This window comes from Camarhynchus parvulus, chromosome 1 (assembly GCF_901933205.1).
Source record: "Camarhynchus parvulus chromosome 1, STF_HiC, whole genome shotgun sequence".
Lineage (NCBI taxonomy): Eukaryota > Metazoa > Chordata > Aves > Passeriformes > Thraupidae > Camarhynchus > Camarhynchus parvulus.
This window is the reverse complement of record NC_044571.1, coordinates 72,887,792-72,905,702: the sequence shown is the minus strand read 5'-3', so window position 1 is coordinate 72,905,702 and position 17,911 is coordinate 72,887,792. Positions and strand designations below refer to the sequence as shown.

Genomic DNA, 17,911 nt, shown 5'->3' with positions numbered 1-17,911 from the left:
CAAAATGTAATGTTTACAACAGCTGAAAATGCACACCTATAGAATCTTCTGGCAACAATGCTGCAAATTAATCTCTAGGTGTGCAAAGATACATCCAAGCTTGAATTCTGCTGTCATTTGAAAGAAAAAGTAAGACATTACAACAAGTTAGCAGACAACCTTGTTGAGGGTTTTTTTTTTTGTGGTTTTGGGTTCTTTTTATTTTTCCTTTATGAATAAAATCAATAGAGAAGGAGCTTCAGAAAGCTATTTAATGTTTAATCTACAAGAGGCTGCAATGATGGAATTATGTTTTGGCCTACTAGAACTTTCAGTGTAGAACTGCAGTAAAATCAAATGCATATGATAATTTGATTATGCTTTCATTCCATGCACCCAGCATTTCAGGTGTTTCTGGAGAAGCTGTTTTAAAGGACAATTAAAAGATCATCTGAGCATTTGTCTACTGAAAAGGAACACTTTAAGTATACAAATTTGTGTTCTGGTCAAGCACTGCAATATATTTTATTTGCAGTACCACTTGCTTTCAGGAAATTATTGTCATTTAAGTGTGCAAAAACATGAAAACTGAAGAAAAGGAGAGAGTATCAAATTAATTTTAGTTACTTCTGAATTGGAGTATTCTGATTTTAATTTAGCAGAAGCAGGCCTCCACTAACATTAAATTATTTTGGAGTACTTTGGAAATGTGTAAAATTAATTCTGTGTGGATGTTTGTGGACAGGACAGGAAATACATCTCAAGAAACATGTAGCTGTGATGCTTCCTTATTAAAGTCTAAATCAGGATCTCTAAATTTTTACTAGCAAAAAGAGGAACTCTAAGAAAGCCACTATTAAAAGCATGTTATCAGTTAATATTTTATTTATAAAAAATGTGCTTTAGTTAAGTTTATGTGCACCATTTGGTGCAAAACCCATCTCACTCACCGCTGGGGGAGAAGCCTGTCATTGGCTAGGTAGCCCAGTTTATGGATCTCCTTACTGTAATCTCCATACTTGGACTGCACAGCATAGGAAGCCAGAAGAACTGCAGTTTCTGGTGGGCAATATATTTCATCATTTAAGATCGACTCTTTGACTTGCAGGAAGAAAAGTCTCTGAGTTATTTCCTGAATTAATTCTTCAGATACATCCTCTGGAAAAAACTTGGCCCTGAACTTAAACTGCAAAGGATTTTCTTTCCGTACATCTTGCTGTGTTACCTGAGGGAGAGGAATAAAGAGAAAAATAAAAAGAGCACTAAATGGTAAATAATATGTGATTTAATAGTACTTAACTCTTTAGCAACTCCATACTGAAACCCACAGCTTCCATACAAGCCCACTGTGGAACTCACTGAAAGGTTCACATGGTGCAAACAAGTTTGTCAATTTGAATAAACCAGACAATTCTGAAATACTACTTAAAGTTTGATAAAGATTTTTTTTATAGGCTTGTGTGAATTTTTATTTATCACAATAAAGACCTGGAAACTAAGAAGCTGCAAGACATTAAAAAGATCAAAAGTACATCCAAGGATAGTTTGCAGGAAGTAATAAATTAGGGTCTAACAATGGCTCTTTAGCAAGAACTACAGCACATTTCTTCAATGTGAGTATGAAGTTGGATTCTTTTAAAAGTGTTTCAGCTATTGAAATAAATAGATGTGCTTTGTTCCTGTCCCTGTGTATCTGCAGCACTACAATGTTTATTGTGTATGAAAGAAGACACATATGAAATTCTAGGAGATAGATTTGGTGTTTAGCAGGCTTAACTGACTGGATTTACCACAGAGGAGAAGCAAAGATTACATAAGTGCATACATACAGTAGGACTTGCTCCTAAAACCCACCCAATTTGCCTCCTAATATTGAAGATAAAAAGGTATTCTTGATCACGCTGAACTAAAAAACAAGTATCTCCATTCTAAACAGTGGCATTAACAAATAATTTGACAGCCAATATTAAAATAAGAAGTGACTATTCAAATTCACAAATAGAATTTAAAGTAAAATGAACCAGTTCCCAGTAACTGGGATATACAAAGTACTCAACGCCATTTGGGAAAAAAATAATATTATCCTACAGTCTGCCTATCAGATACCTGAATTTTAGAAGCTAATTATTTTGCCTTATTTAATTATAATTATTTAATGTATGCATACAAATTCCTGAAGCTCAAATACTTCCCATGCACATGCCCAAACTGTAAAACAATAATTCTATTATGTTTTGCTACAGGAAAATGGGACAATCATATGAATTCAAGTTTTCTTAATGCATGTATGCATGCATTCCACAGTACTGGAAACTATCTCCTCAAATTAAATATTGATGCAGCTTTGCATATTCTTTATAACTAATCTAACTTAACACTATTTTGTCATTTAAAGCACACAAAAAGCAATTTATCAACTAAATTTAAAGCCAGCTATACCTCACTTAAGACATTAATCAGCAAAGCTTATACAATATATTCAAACTGTACACTTGCCTAAATATGAGGGAATTGTTACCTTTTTATTTAGCTTCAGCCAAGTTGAGTAGCCTTTGCTGTCCACATACTGCAGCCCAAAAAACCAGACTTCACGAAGACCAACAGTTTTCACCACCTAAAGATAAACGAGCCATAATCATCAGTAATCGCTACAATACATTTTTTAACTGGCATTGTGTAGCTTAATAAAGCTACGTGAACAATTTCAAACTGAGGTGTAATCAAGTCTTACAAGAACAAAAAAAGATGAAATACTAGCAAAACATCAAGTTCAGAGAACCCCAGAGTTCTAAATAAACTCAAACAGTCCAAGCTATCAGCTGGAGCATGCAGCCCACTGTGTAGATCCGCACCTGAGGAACAGAACGTAGTAACAGGACCCTGAGGTTATAAAGCACATCTGGGAAGTGACCTACAGCCCTGTGGGGAAGTGAGTACATTACACTTCTACACTTCAGCAGAAGACAACTGGTAAAATGATAATAAAGAGTAATATTTGTGAACAAGTATGGCCTAATGAGGATGAACTGCCTCCTTCAAATAGTTCTGCCATCTTCTAAGAGTTAATGATAAAAGGGGTAGGGATGATCTCCTAATTTAACATAAATGACTTTCCCGTAAGATTTCAGACCAGGTCTATCACCAAAAGCTACTAAAGAAGGAAAAATTGTCCTTGACTAGAGGAAAGGTTGTTTTATGGATACTCTGCTTAAAAAGACTGACCAAAAACACAAGCTGTTTTCAAAACAGAATTGCAGTGTAACCACTAGGAAAGTCCCCCAGGACTTCAAAAAAGGATGAAAATTATGTGACAAAAATCTGCTGTAAAAAACCTTACATAAAGATCTGTGAGTAACAGTAAAAAGATGAACCTCAATAAAAGATCATATTTAATAAAAGCAAAACGCTGTACATATAAGACAACAATTTAAATTTTGTGAACAAAGTTCTAGTTGTAAAGCAAAAAGGCAAGAAAGCTATTACATTACTATACACATGTATGGTATTCGCAAATCTAATTCTACATAAGAACTGGTCACATCAACTTATAAAAAAGGATGGAAATGGAAATGTTTCAGAAATGCTGAAAAGAATGATCAGTGACTTGGAACATTTTCTGCATAACTAAGACAAACTAGGGCTACTGACAGAGAAATAAGGAAGGCTGTGACACAGGTCTATAAAATTTGCATGGCATGTAGAAAGAAAATAGGGAATGATTGTTCATTCTTTCTTATAATGTAAGAATCAAGAGAATCAACAGAAATCATGACACAGCAGGATCATAGCAAACAAAAAGAAGCACTTTTACTACAGAGTATAATGAAACTGTGGAACTGTTTACAAGTCTTTTGCACAGCAAAAGCATATGTGGATTTAATAAGCAATTAATCAGAAGGGTCCAGCAAAGATTATTAAATGACTGTAAACTCTGGCTCCAAAGCTCACGTATGGTAGTACTTACATATGTCCTCAGGCTGGACCATGGTGCCAAGCTGCTTTACTGAAGGCTGTTTTATGGAAGCATTCAGATGTATGTGAAGTAAATAGAATTTTACACATAGATCCTCCTCCATTTTAAAGTAGTACTATCGGGTTGCAAAATTAAGATTTTGAAAATTAGAAAATGTCATAAGATAACTATGCAAACTTACTTCTGCTGCCTTGCATATTTGAATAATCACTTAACAACCATTCGAGTGTGCACCTTTTTTCCTCCTCTATCATTTCACCTTCAAACTCCAAAGCACAAAACGGACAATGTTTGTGGATCCAACCTGATTGATGCCTTGACTGAGCATGGTTATTTCCTCTAGAATCCCCACATCATTTACTTCAGACCATAAGAAATGCTTAGAACAGGTCTATACTACTAGTATGGTCCCCAGCAGCATTACATTTGGTGCCCCAACTCAGGAATTTCAGACCTGCTGTTTCTTCTGGCACAGATCTCCTATACAACACTGATCAAACTACTTATGGCTTTATCAGATGACTGAGAATGCTCTTTACTTAGCAGCTGTCCAAGCTGAGCCCTTGTACCTTATCAGCTCTCTGAGCTGCAAAGAACTGCAGATGCTCAACAGCTCTGCCTGTAAGGCATAAGGAGACAAGTGCTTATGCTCATGTCAAAACATTTTGCTCTCAACCCACTAACCATGGCCCCTGAGATGCACATGATTTAAATACATACAACCTGGGTACAGCAACACACAGCTATGCAAATTTGCAAAATCAACACTAAAACCAGCAGAATCCACAAATAAGGAAAAAGCATTGCTTACACTGCCTCTCAGCTCAAAGGAAAGAGAAATAACCTTTCTGAAACTTTGTACCGAGATAATACATGCACTTGTGCACTGCAGTAGCATGTTAATGAAAAGTAAGTAGAGAATAAAAAACTTAGGAGTTTGATTCTGGCCCAAAATTCTATTAAGTAGCTTCAAGCAAGTGTTCATCCCATCTGTAAAACAGATTTATCCACCATCACATCCTACAACTTGACTATTAATAGGCAATAAAAACTTATTGGAGAAGAAAAGCAACCTGAACAATGTATGTTTGAGCAAATCACAACATACACATAAGACAACAAGGATTTCATATGGTCACCTTCACAAGATTGTAAAGAAGGCTTTGGAGGCATCTGGAAAGGACAGTGGGAAAAGGACGAAGGAAAATTACAACATTAAATAAAGGAGGCAACCTTCACATTCCTTCTGAATAGCAGCTACAGTCAACGAAAAGCTGCTAATGCACAGCGCTAACGAAACAAAACAGCTCCCCCACAACTACCACAGTGTGGTATACAGTGTGTGGAAACATCGCTCACAGGGTTCTTCCTCTCTCAGGAAAGCTACAGATGCTTAACTGGTTGACTAGAGGGGGACAGATCCCCTCTTGCCTGTTCTGACCAGTGATAGGATAGACAGAGGGACCAATGATAAGCATGTTAGTACACCTTCTGAAATGCAAGTAATTAAAAAAAAGCTTGTGCAATGAATAAGAAGTTTACTGAGTTTGACAATGGAAGAGAAAAGAGACAGCCACAGATTTCAAATGCTACATTTCTTGCCTGCTAGCAGATGAAGATGATGAGAACATACATATGGAATGGGAAACAAATCAACAACTCCAGAAAATGCCAATTAAAAGCCTAAAAGAACACTGGCTGGTAAAAGATTGAAAGGTCATTCACCAAAAATGTAGGGGAGCACTAGATAACAGCTGAATCCATGGAGAGGTTATTTTCTGCAAACAATAACCAACCTGCTTATCATGTTCACCACTTCTGCACAAACCTTGAGGGCCAATCCTTTCAGTAACAATGCTATTCAATTCTCTTTCTATAGAGAAACAAGATAACTTTTTGTCTGGAAATTTCATGCTGGTTTCACAATACAGTTCAGCTCTTGATGTTACATGGTGGAACTCACACATGAATTTAAGATCAGACTAAAAACTGTTTCTCACACAGAACTACTCTGGTTGATTTTTCTTGACCTAATTTTTTTTTTCAGTTTCAAACTCCAGAGGTAAGAGTTGGTGAGATGTCAAACACCACACAGAGAACTGAGGAACAAAGAAGAGAGCATGACAACAAATTCAAAATTGTATCTTTGTTTGCTGTTTGCAAATGCTCCAATTTGGATGAGCCTGATTACCTGGGCACAAGACATTACACAGCAGAATGTCACCCCACCCAACAGTGAATGGCATAAGATAGCAAAGGCTGGCAAAAGACAAGTAACAGCTTCAGCCTTCTATGCCACAGAACACTGTACTTTCATTTGATGATGGTGATGCTGGTTAGACAAAAACCAAGACAGTCTCTTTTTTCAAGAAATCTTTTCAAGAGCCATGAAGTTTATTCCTATGTAGGGGCTGAAGACCGACTTCATAGGTATACCCATGTACTGCTACTGATGTTAGAGAAAAGGGCAGGCAGTAAGTGTTAAGAGTCAATCATTTCAAACAAAAACTGCAAAGGCAATTCATTCATCTAAAAGTTCAGTACTAAAACAATAAACATTCTCTTCTTTTCAATTTATGTAGTAAGACATTTAATTGACTCTAAAAGGTCAGCTAAAAGTTTAAAGAACTTTTTTGATGTGTTACATTCTCTTAGTAGTCATCATTACATATTTCAAGCATCTACAGTGGAATGGACAGAAACCACTACTAGACAGAACTGTTGATCTACTTAAATTATTTTTGAAGAGTAATTTCAGATATTTCCAGATTTCCTAAATAAAGGCATACATCTTGGATCTAGACAATAAAACATATTTATTGGTATCTTTTTGGAAAACAAGACAACACATTGACAGCTGGTGACTATTTTTAAGGTTTCCTCTAACACCCCACAACACAGGTCAAAAACTTGTTTCAAGATTCTGCAGACTAACATCTCATGAGTGCAAGAACAGCCCTGTTTAAGAAATTGTTCACTTGGTCCATTTGACTGATGTACAACACACCATCAAGTGACAGTGTACAGCTGTGACAGAATAGTTGAAAATGATGACCTTAATGTGCTTATGGTCTGCAAACCTTTCTTCCTTTTCTTTTTTTTTAAACATAACTTCCAAACTGGTTCATAGGACAACAGTATTTAGTTCTACCATTTGGGAAGTGAAAACCATCTTACAGTATCTATTGTTGGAAAGAAATTGTGTTAGCTTTCATTAATGAACTTACTGTTACATACATATTTCTAAAACATGCAATTCTAACAACTATATTGGAGTAGCAATTATAATATTATTAGACATAAAATCACAATTAATTTCAAAGCAGTTCCATACACAATTTATCCAAAGCCTCACTGGTAACATGTTTAGAGTTGTCTTTGAATTCAGTATGTTCCAGGAGATGTAATGAGGAAATTCACACTAACTCAGAGCCTAGCTTAGATAACATAAGGAAAGCAGTCTGTACATGAGAACACTCCCACTTTTTCAGACTATGCCTTAATAACCACAATACTCCTATGTGCTTGCACTTATATACATAGAGACATGTAAGTTACCTGGTCAAAGAGCTGCTTGCCTGTTGTATTGGGCTGGATGGCAAATTCCAACTCTGCATCCATTGTGGTTACTCTTACATTGATCTACAGAATAAAAGGAAACATTTAAATCATACTGTAACAGTGTAATGCTTCCATAGCCTGTAAGAAACAATAAGTTCAACAATTTAATGGTCTTGTGTACACAGAGAACATAGCAGTGAGAAAAACAGAAAATTTGAATCTAAAAAAATTCTCATCCTTATTTAGTCTAAAGGCATAATCAGCATAGTACTTACCTGTAGATTGGAAACTTAAATTAGAGAACAAAGCTCAAAATTAATTTTATGGGAAAGCTGACATCACTAACTGAACAGCTGAAGAACATTGGGATATTGAGCTACTGGGCACTATCTTTCAGAGGGCTTCTTTAAATGCATGCAAAAGAAAAAGTTCTTGGTCACATATATGTCATTTTAAGGTATTTATGCCTAGCAATATAAAAAGACAAGCAGCCTCCTGCTTGCCATTTCTAAAATCAAGCAGTTTGGTGGTCAAAGTAGGCACTTTGACCAAGCTCTAGGACTAGACCTTGTACATCTCAGGACAGACTAGAAGCAGGTTTTCACCAATGGAAAGAAAAACTACAGCAGTTGGCTCTCCTTAGTTCCAACCTCCTTCAACTCCCTTACTACAAGACTAAAAAATCACCACCATTCAATGAACCTCCTTCTCCTGAAAGGGAGGACCATTTTCCAGATGACTCCTGACAATCACTGGGTTTATTTGTTATAAAACAAGAAGTCAAATACTGCAGGAGATAATTGGAAGCCTTACTTGGAAGTACAACAGTCTTTGCCAACTTCTCTTCAGCTGGTACATATAGAAGTGAGAATTTCCATGAAACAGAACAAAGTATTAAATGCACAGCCCTATCTTCTCAGTGTTAGATCAGTCCTCCAACTCCTACTGCCAGGGTATCAATCAATCACATTTTATTCATCTTTAGTGCATAAGAATATAAGTATTAAAAGGTCAAATATACCCTCCTATAAATGCAGAAAAACCAAACTCACACAGATATATTCTAACTTCTCTCTACTGTAAAAAAGGGCAGAGGAATAAATTAGGACTTGTATTACAGGTTCTTACACTACTTGATCTATGCATGTGCAAACCATTTCCATTAACTATTTCCCTAATTTTGCCACCAGGTGGAATACTTTGAGAAGTGATTGTCTGGAAAAGAAGGAAAGACAACACATGGAAGGGGGATCTAAGGTAGGGAAAAGAAAACTGCAGAGCAGTTTGTCTTCATGCAACAGATAAAGCTTGACCACTGCTCCCTTCATTGTCAAGGTAAACACGAGGGGGATATACAAGACAAGAATAGCAGGAGCCTGAGGATGTCGAGGTTATAGACTTGCAAACAAGAATGACAGAGGGGGCTTAGCCAATTTTACTGCATGTGCAAGCAGTGATAAAGAACAAGAGTTGAAGACTTTGGAGTAGAAGATAGTTTAGTTTTATTGCAAAACAAATTCAAAAAAATAGAGCTGTGTGTCAGGAAGAGGGAAAAAGATGTTTTCTGTAAATTCTCAGTCTCTCTATTTCAAGAGAAGAAAAAAAAACCTTATGCAATATAATTCATCTATGAAAATAACTAATTTTAAATGGTAGTTCTAACTCACTGCCAGTTACACTAGTTTAAGCATGAGGGATTGCCCCTTAATTACAAAAAATTAACTTTTAAAACCAGGTTTTTTTACTTAAAAAAATGAACCCTTCTTTAGGGTAGTCACAAGTAAGCAAGTTACAAAGAATAAGCCCAAAAAATAATTTTATTAAATGCCAAAGTGCTCTGTTATATAACAGCACCATTGCCAAAACAAGAAGCATCACAGATCTACAAAGCACAGCAAGTTCAAAACTAATTGCAGCAGCAAAAACTTCTTATCTAAATATCCTTACTACAAATGTCATTTACAAATGCAAGAAATACTACCTGAGAGTTTATCCTTCACAAGAACTAGGATACCCAAACAGTAAAATAATAGCTGTAATACACAGGCAAATTCAACACAGCTCTAAATTCTGTTTGCTTCTGGATACTAAGCCCCAAAAAATCTGAGTGCTCTAAGAGTACAGAGCTTCTACACCTCCAACAGGTACAGACATTAAGAGTACCTAGCCACTTATACACATTACAGGAACTGCTTAAGCCTGCAGCATTTCTGTTTATCTTTGTACTTCCAATTAACAGATCACTTAGCTGCTAATCAATATTCAGTTCTAATAAAAAAGTTGCAAATTAAATGATTGCAATGTTAAAAAATTATCTTTTGTGATATGAATTATTTAAGAAGAGACAAAAGTTAACACTACAGTTCATTTTCTTTCTGAAGGAATTTGGACTTTGATTTTTCGCATACAAATACCAGGCTTCTACAAACTTGTAACATTTTTTTGTTTCACACCTTCAATTATTTCTGGGCATGGAACATAAGAAAGTTATTTTGTCAAAACCTGAAGAGGCCTGAAGGTCTACTTATCTAATTCAAACCTTGATAAGAGAGCACCCTCTCAACAAAAATCAAACCTCTGGTACCAGTTGCATTGTCTATAAAATAAAGCTGGCAAACTACATTAATAGGAGCCATTGGGGAAGTTTCCACATCATAAATATGGCAGGGAATCAAGAAAACACAGACAGAGAAAGAAGGTCCAGGAGCTTCAGCAATGGTCTGTCACTCATGTAACCTTTGCTGCGTATCTGGCTGCTTTGCAGCAATGCTCTTTATGTGACATTGGTGGTGGGGGAAATTATCTGAACCACAAATTACGAAGACAGGCACTAATCTGAATCAACTTTACCACACAAACACAGAAACAGGAAGGAGCTCTTGCAATGGTGACAAGAGAAACGCATAAAGGCTTCCTGTAGCAAGTATTGGAAGGCTACCACTACACATACCACAAGATCCATTCAGTGCCTGCTTTTAAAACTTGCTCTCACCAGGATCCCGCGTCTTTGTTACAGAATCTGACAGGTCCCTTCTTCACACAGTTCAGCCAATTACTATCTCAAGTTTGCATATTAAATAGAATCACAGAATAGTTTGGCTTGGAAGGGATCTTCAAAGGTCATCTAGTTCAACCCCCCTGCAACAAGCACAGACACCTTCCCCTACATCAGGCTGCCCAGAGACCCATCCAACTTGACCTTGAAGCTTTCCAAAGATGGGAAATCTACCATCTCTCTAGGTAATTGTTAGAGTTTCACCTCCTGCATCATAAAAATTTTTACTTATATGTAGTTTGAATCTTTTATATCCTTTTAGCTTGAAACCATGAGCCTTGTCCTATTACAACAGACCCTGCTAAAATGTTTGTTCCCACCTTTCTTATAAGCTCCCTTTAAGTACTGAAAGGTGCAGGGAGACCTTATTGTGACCTTTCTCTCCCCCAGGCAGAACAGCCCCAACTCTCTCAGCCTTTCCTCATAAAGAGGGATGCCCCATTCTGTGAACCATTTCTGTGATCCTCCTCTAGACTTGTTTCAACAGGTCCCTGTCCTCCCTGTGCTGGGGCCCCAGAGCTGATGCAGCCCTGCAGGTGGGCTCTGAGCAGAGCAGAGGGGCAGAATCCCCTCCCTGGCCCTGCTGCCCACCATGGGATGCAGCCCAGGACACGTTTGGCTCTCTGGGCTGTGGGAGCACACTGGCAGCTCATGGCCAGCCTCATCCTCCAGCATTCCCAAGTCCTTCTCAGCAGGGCTGCTCTCCATCTGTTCATCCCCAGCCTGTGTTGATATTGGGGGATGCCCCAGCCCGGGTGCAGCACCTTGCACTTGGCCTTGTTGAACCTCAGGAGGTTCATATTGTCCCACTTCTCGACAATAGAAGTGGGACCTCTTGTCCAGGTCCTTGGCATGAGCAGCAGGCTGAGTTTATCTGTATTTTACCAGACTTGTTTCAGAATGATTAAACATGGCCAAAGGAAAGGGAAGAACACACACTAAAGAATTATGCATTGATTATTCTTTGCCAAGGGAGCAACTGATGTTTTGATAACAAATGTTGCTAATGGGTTATGAGGATATTTGCCACAGCTCACAAAATACTATTTATAGAAAATATTCCACAGCAGATTATCTATTAAATAATTTATCAAAACCAACAGAGTACAGTCATTGAAAATATCTGGAATAACAAATACAGATGTGCACTTAATAAAAGCCCGCACTTCATAAGGGAATTATATTTTTATTGCATGCATTCTTTCACCTTTAAGGACTTGAAAAAGTATGTCTACATTTTCTTGTAGTACCTAACTTCACAATTTATGGGACTATTACACCATCACCACATTAACCTTTGAACCTCTCCTCAAACAGATACAGTCCATGAAACATGCACAAAACCTGGCTATAAGCTTAATAATCTAAAACTTTCTATTACTGTACTTCAGCCATCCTTTGCAAATATTAGTTATGGCACTTCATCATGAACTCCAAAACTGAGTCGATACCAATACTGAGAAAAAAAGGCCATTTAAAATAACATGGAAATGGTTTCCAGAGGTTTTGCTTTGGCTTAATGAATGCAATACAAATTAGTCATTTGTAAAAGCCACAAAAACCAGTCTGATTCATAAGAAAATTGCATATGGCAAAAAAAGTTTTTTCAAAGAGCTCCCTCACACTGGTTCAGCCATTTACAATCTCAAATTTGCATATTAAATTGTGTTAAGAGCAGCAGTGCTGCTTCACCACTGCTTCACAGACTGCACAGCACTATCTCAATACCAACATCAAAGTAGATATAGGAAGAGATGAAAGAAAAAAACTTTATGAAGAAGGTAAGGTAAAAAGGTAAGGATTAAACAGCATTAGGAACAGAAGGCTACAGAATAATGCCAAACAGGTTTTACTAATAGATGAATCAAGAAAGCAGTCCTCCAAGCTGACATCAGTTGTCTATTTATACTACAGAAATAAATCACAAATTCAAGCCATAATTCAAACATTGCATTACAAACACTCAAAGATTTTCCTGTGTAACAACAGCACTGTTGTAAAAAAAATTGATACACTATTTCGGTTCAACCACCTTACAAAAATTAGTTTGATCTTGCAAATATTAGAATTTTAAACCACAACATTATTCCAGAATTTGTTATTTACTCCTTCTGAATACACAATATCATAAAATGTTGAATAAACCTAAAAAAAAATCCTTTTTAGTCTTAGTAACTTTGACATCTATCTCTGTTATTCCCCAGTGTAATGCTTGCTTTCTTTCATGCCTTGCAGTCTTGTACAAAAGTGCTGCAAATTATCACCAAAACCAGATGATAATTTAACTCTTTCTACACCCTATAAATACAATATTTCAGTCAATTAAACCTAATCTTCTTAGCATATGAAATGATTAGCAGTTATGTAACCCATGATGTCTAATTTTAGCTTCTATGTTTCTATTTTCAGTGCAGATCTGTGAAAATGCCGTACAGCTGAGAAACATTTTGTATTTATTCTTTTAGGAAGAAAGCACTGAAAATAAGAGTCAACAAATATTCTGTTCTTCAGCAAGCTAAAACTAAGCATACTGAGAACAGCACTTGCAACAGCTCAAATTTTGATTACAGCAGCAAAGACGTAATTAAACAAAAGGCATCAGTTTTATTTAGATGGATCAACATGCTACATGCAATTAAAATTCACATTGCTAGGTAGAACTGAGAACAGTAAGTCTTTTAGAAACAAAGTATTTGGTTGTAAAATCAGAGTAGATGCTGAGTAACAGTTGAAAAACTGGAAAGCCACTTTGTCACAAACCCAGGCAAAATGAAGGAGGAGACTTTCTACTGAAGCAATCAAAAATGAAAATGTTTCAATTATGTATACTTTTCAGCCACATATTACCTTAGTATTCCAGGACAATATACTAAAGTTGCTTTTACCCTTTCAAAACAGACTTTTCACCCAAACTATTTGATCTACTATGCTCTAAAAAAGAAAATCCGAAACACATGCCCTTTACTGCCATGTATAAGAATCATTCACAGTGGCATGAAACTTATTTCAGACTGAGACTTCCAAGAAAAATGAAAGATGTTTGCTATAAAATTCCAATACTCTAAGACTTTCTACTGGTCTTCATTTACTTAATTTTGTCTGGAATACTACATAACTTTACAATGTGAAACCAAAAAAAGTGAAACCAAAATCTATTTAATTGCCTTTTCTGTGGGTACTAATTTCATTTAAATTGATCTATGGCTTATTTATTTGTTATTTTCTCAACAAAAAAATTAATTCCAGAAACCCAGGAAGAATTTATAGTTGTACTGCACCAGGTTTACATATTTACAAGACTACCAGACTTTTCTGAAAACTACCAATTGGATCATCACAGCAGAGTCTGAAAAAAGAAAACCTAAATAGGTCACAGTAATAGAGAAGAGATAAAATAACATTGTCAAAAATCTCACCACTTATGTTAACTGGGTTTTCTTAGCTTTTACCCATGATATTACATTAGTTTTCAGGTTGAATGATTTCCAGCAATAAAGCTACAGAACACTGACTGTCTTATTGCAACAGCTGTCAAAAATAAGCAACAAGGAGTTAAAGCATAAATAGTTTCTGGACCAGAAGTGCATTTGGTTATTGTGGATTGTCCATAAAGACAGCTCCCAAGAGCTCCAGTAAATATCCATAGCAAGAGACCTCCTACTGTGCAGTACTATCAAATCTGAGCAGAACAGCAAGACTCTTCAAAGAACAACGTCAGATTCATTAAACATAACCGTGGCTAGGCTCTTACAGTCTCCAAAGAAGAAAGAAGGGGAAAAAAAAGAGAAGAGAGGAGGGGGGGAGCAAGAGAGCTCCAAAGCCACCTATCATTTAAGAAGCAACCAGAACAAAATCTGAGGTTTGATTTTTATAGGTAATACTATTTAACCTTTGGCAAGCGTGCTATTTCTTCATTCACTGATTACCAAATATAATTACAGCAACCTGCAGTTTACAGGAAGACACTGAGAAATGTAATCAATTTCATTTCATTTATAATGGCCCCTTTCACTTGGCTTCCTTCTGGGATTTCACATGCACCCACATCATCAAGAGACACATGAACTCTTCATAAAAAGTCCCTTCTAAAAGAAAAAAAATTATCTTTGGCACAAGGCCAGCTTCTTTGCCAAGATCTGGTAGCTAATATCCATTGTTAGGGTGGATTGCGCACTCTTTCAACACCACTGCAATCTCAGTTCTAAGGATATTGCTCTCCTCGTTAGCAACCCTAAAATCCTTATTTCCTTCAATTTTCTCTGGTCCTTAAAATAGTGAGAACCCTGCCTGCCTAAATTTCATGGTTCCAATCCCAGAATTTAAAAAGAAGTTACCTCACCCAGGCCTTTTTTTCCCTAGTCATGACCTCTGTGGCTCCATGGGTCTCCAGCTGCATGGAGCCGAAGGCCTCACAAACTGCATGAGCTCACAATGACTTTTTGCCTCATTCTTAAAACAAAGTTTTCCAGTTGAGAAGTTCCATCAAAGGCAGTATACTCAATTCTCATAGCCAGCACTCAAACAGGTCAGAAAATAATATGCTGCTAATTCATTTTCCTGCCCTTTATAGTGCAGCTTTCTCTCACCAAGAGCAGGATAGAGACAGCTACTTCCAGCTGGAAAAAGTGCCAAGAAACTGCCCCTAATCCACTGGCAGGAAAAGAAGAAATTTCAGAAACAAGGTATGACCAGTTGGTCATCAGACCAACTGCAAAGCTCAGAACAGAACTTCAAGCCCTTAGTCCCATGGTCATATTATTCATCGGGCTGTACTGGTTCCAAATACTGGCACACAAAATTGTTTACAGGGGCAATTTCTTATTAATAGCAAAAACCTTTTATGTATCTACATATCAGGATGTATGTGTATACACATGCATATAGACACAAGTATTCTTAGCAATAGACCCGCCCTGTCCTAATCTGCTACCAAAATGAAACATCAGTAAACAAAGAAAGCCCAAAGGCTATTACATAAACCAACTGAGTTGAGTAGAAAAAATCTGACAACTCAGTTCCCTTTCTGAATGCTTTTCTCACTGGATACAAGTGGAAGAGACAAGCAAAAGTCATTTAACACATGGCTGATAAAGTCCTAAAGTAACAATATAACACTAACAGAAAAAGAATCAATCTACTGAATAATAATCTCCTCAAAGACTTCTAGAATTATTATCAAAACAGAAGATGAAGATCCTTTTTTCTCCCTGGTAGAAAGTGGATGAACCCTTATCTTAGCTGAAATGAGCAGAACAGGAGAGCATGAACTCTGCTTATTTCCTCCATTCAAACTTACTTTCTATGTGATACCCTCTACCATGGTCAAATTATTAACTTAGTGCAGACACTTTACACATGTTCTGTCTGCCCCTGTCAAATCCTGCAGCAAACCCTTCCACTGATTCTCACAGATACTGAGTCAGGCTCAAATTGTACCTCCAATAACTACTGTAAGTCAGCTCATTGCAAAGTCAACAATTCCTGAAAAGTCATGTGTCCTGCCAGCCAAGTGGGCTTCAGGTACTGCTCCCATTTCTAATTGTCCTCCATGCAATTTGCAGTACCAAACTTTCTTGATCTTTTTTTCCACATATTGGTACTAAACTGTCTCAACTTCAATTGTACAAGATCAAATCTTACAAAATCTAGAAAGGGCAGAATCAAAACAACTAGAACAGTTAAGATTATCTCTCTAAAACATAAAAACCTTCCTAGATTTTAGATTAATATAAATCTGCTACTTACTGGTTTCGGCATTTTTCTTGTTTTCTGTAGTCTCCTGTCCACTTAAATCTTCCAAAAACTCTTTGCCCCCTTCTGCCAAAAATAAAATTAAAAGGGTTGTTTTTAAATAAATCAATAATCACAGTAAATAGTACAAATTCCCATACAAGTGTTCTACATGTACAAAATACACTTCTCAGTAGGTGACACCTAGAAAGAGCAACTAATTTAGCCAGAGCCAGAATCTACAGGTCTCCAAGCAGTAACATCCTTCCTAGTTTCTGTAGAACATTTATGCAGTAATGTTACAATAAAGAGACAACAGTTCCCCCAAGTGCTACAAATTCTTTTAAAGGTTCTGTTATCATATGTCATTGACTATTAAAAACCTCTAACATTATTTACAAGAAACCTCATGAAGACAAAAAACCTGCTCTAGCAATTTTAAAGCATCAAAACTTTTATTTCCTGCCTATAAAATAATTTGCTTCTCTCAGTGAAAGAACGACAGTAATTTTTTCCAAATGAAAATAAATGCAAATACACCAACAGTAAAAAAAGGAAGAAATTCTGCTGTGCTTAAAATAACACTGATTTTTTTCTTTTTAAGCAGAAGTTTGTAAGTTGTATCTATGTGGTAATGAAAGTATTCACTACTGTTTTCTGTTCCAAAAAAAGTTTTTATGCCTTGAAAAAATATGCTTGCAAAGTTATTGGGAGATATCATCCTACCTGCTTTTCAACTCCTTCTAACTTAGAGCAAGCAGCTATTCACCTTCCTGCACACATTTACAGCAATGACTTCCACAAATTAGACTATTGCTGGTTTGCAAGGAGCTTCAAAGACTGCATTGCCTTCAAAAATAATATTAACTGGAATTACTCTTCTACTAAGAAAAATAACTGTGACATGCTAGTCAGAATAATCTGAGATTTCAGTATTATAACTCCACAGCTACAACAGATGAATAAAATCTTCAGAAGTGCTTAAAAGAAAGCGAGAGAAAAACAGAATACTTGAGAGCGATCCAGTTATCAAAAACAAGCTTCTGTATAACTGATCTTTCATTCATAAAGAAAAATGGAAAAAAAAGTATTTTTACAAAAAAAAATTACAGAAAATTTTTCTTGCTTCTTGGCAATAAAAATACAGTAAATATTAGAAACATTTGCACAGCAATTTAAGGTGCACTAGCACTTTTTTATTTTTTCTTCTAATCTGTAGAGATATGTTTGAAAACAAACTAGAAAAAAACAGATAAAGGATGAAAACAGAATTTAAGAAGCATAATTGTTGTTGGCCGGTAAAGAAAACAAATATTAAGACTAAAGATTACAGAAACAGAAATCTAATGGCATAATTCAGATATGGAACAAAACAGCGTTTAATGAAAAATCAGCCTGGAAACATTAAAACACTATCTTAAAGTTGCATCCACTACGCTATAACTAATCCAGCCCAACTCTAAAGGTATAATAATACTCTGTTTGCCTAGCATAAAGACAATTACATTCCAGCAGATTTTTTTAATTACAGAAGATACTCTAGAGAACTGGACAGTATCAGTCATGTCCCAAATGCAGGCTCGCTGCCTGATGTGCAGCGCCAATTTACACAC

At 36.4% G+C, this 17,911-nt stretch overlaps 1 protein-coding gene across 2 annotated transcripts in view; it reads right to left on the bottom strand.

Annotated features, from left to right (window-relative positions):
• The window catches only part of RDX (radixin), a 36,684-nt gene that overhangs the window by 11,949 nt on the left and 6,824 nt on the right, over positions 1-17,911 (bottom strand). The window contains exons 2-5 of one of the 2 annotated variants that reach the window (XM_030971757.1): positions 16,314-16,385; positions 7,511-7,594; positions 2,498-2,593; positions 930-1,204 (exon numbers count right to left, since the gene is read on the bottom strand). In XM_030971757.1, coding sequence (XP_030827617.1) covers positions 930-1,204; positions 2,498-2,593; positions 7,511-7,594; positions 16,314-16,325 — 467 coding nt within the window. In that variant the 5' untranslated portion in view covers positions 16,326-16,385. Of the gene's footprint in view, positions 1-929; positions 1,205-2,497; positions 2,594-7,510; positions 7,595-16,313; positions 16,386-17,911 lie in introns of those variants that run through there. The other variant, XM_030971766.1, reaches the window with a different exon arrangement.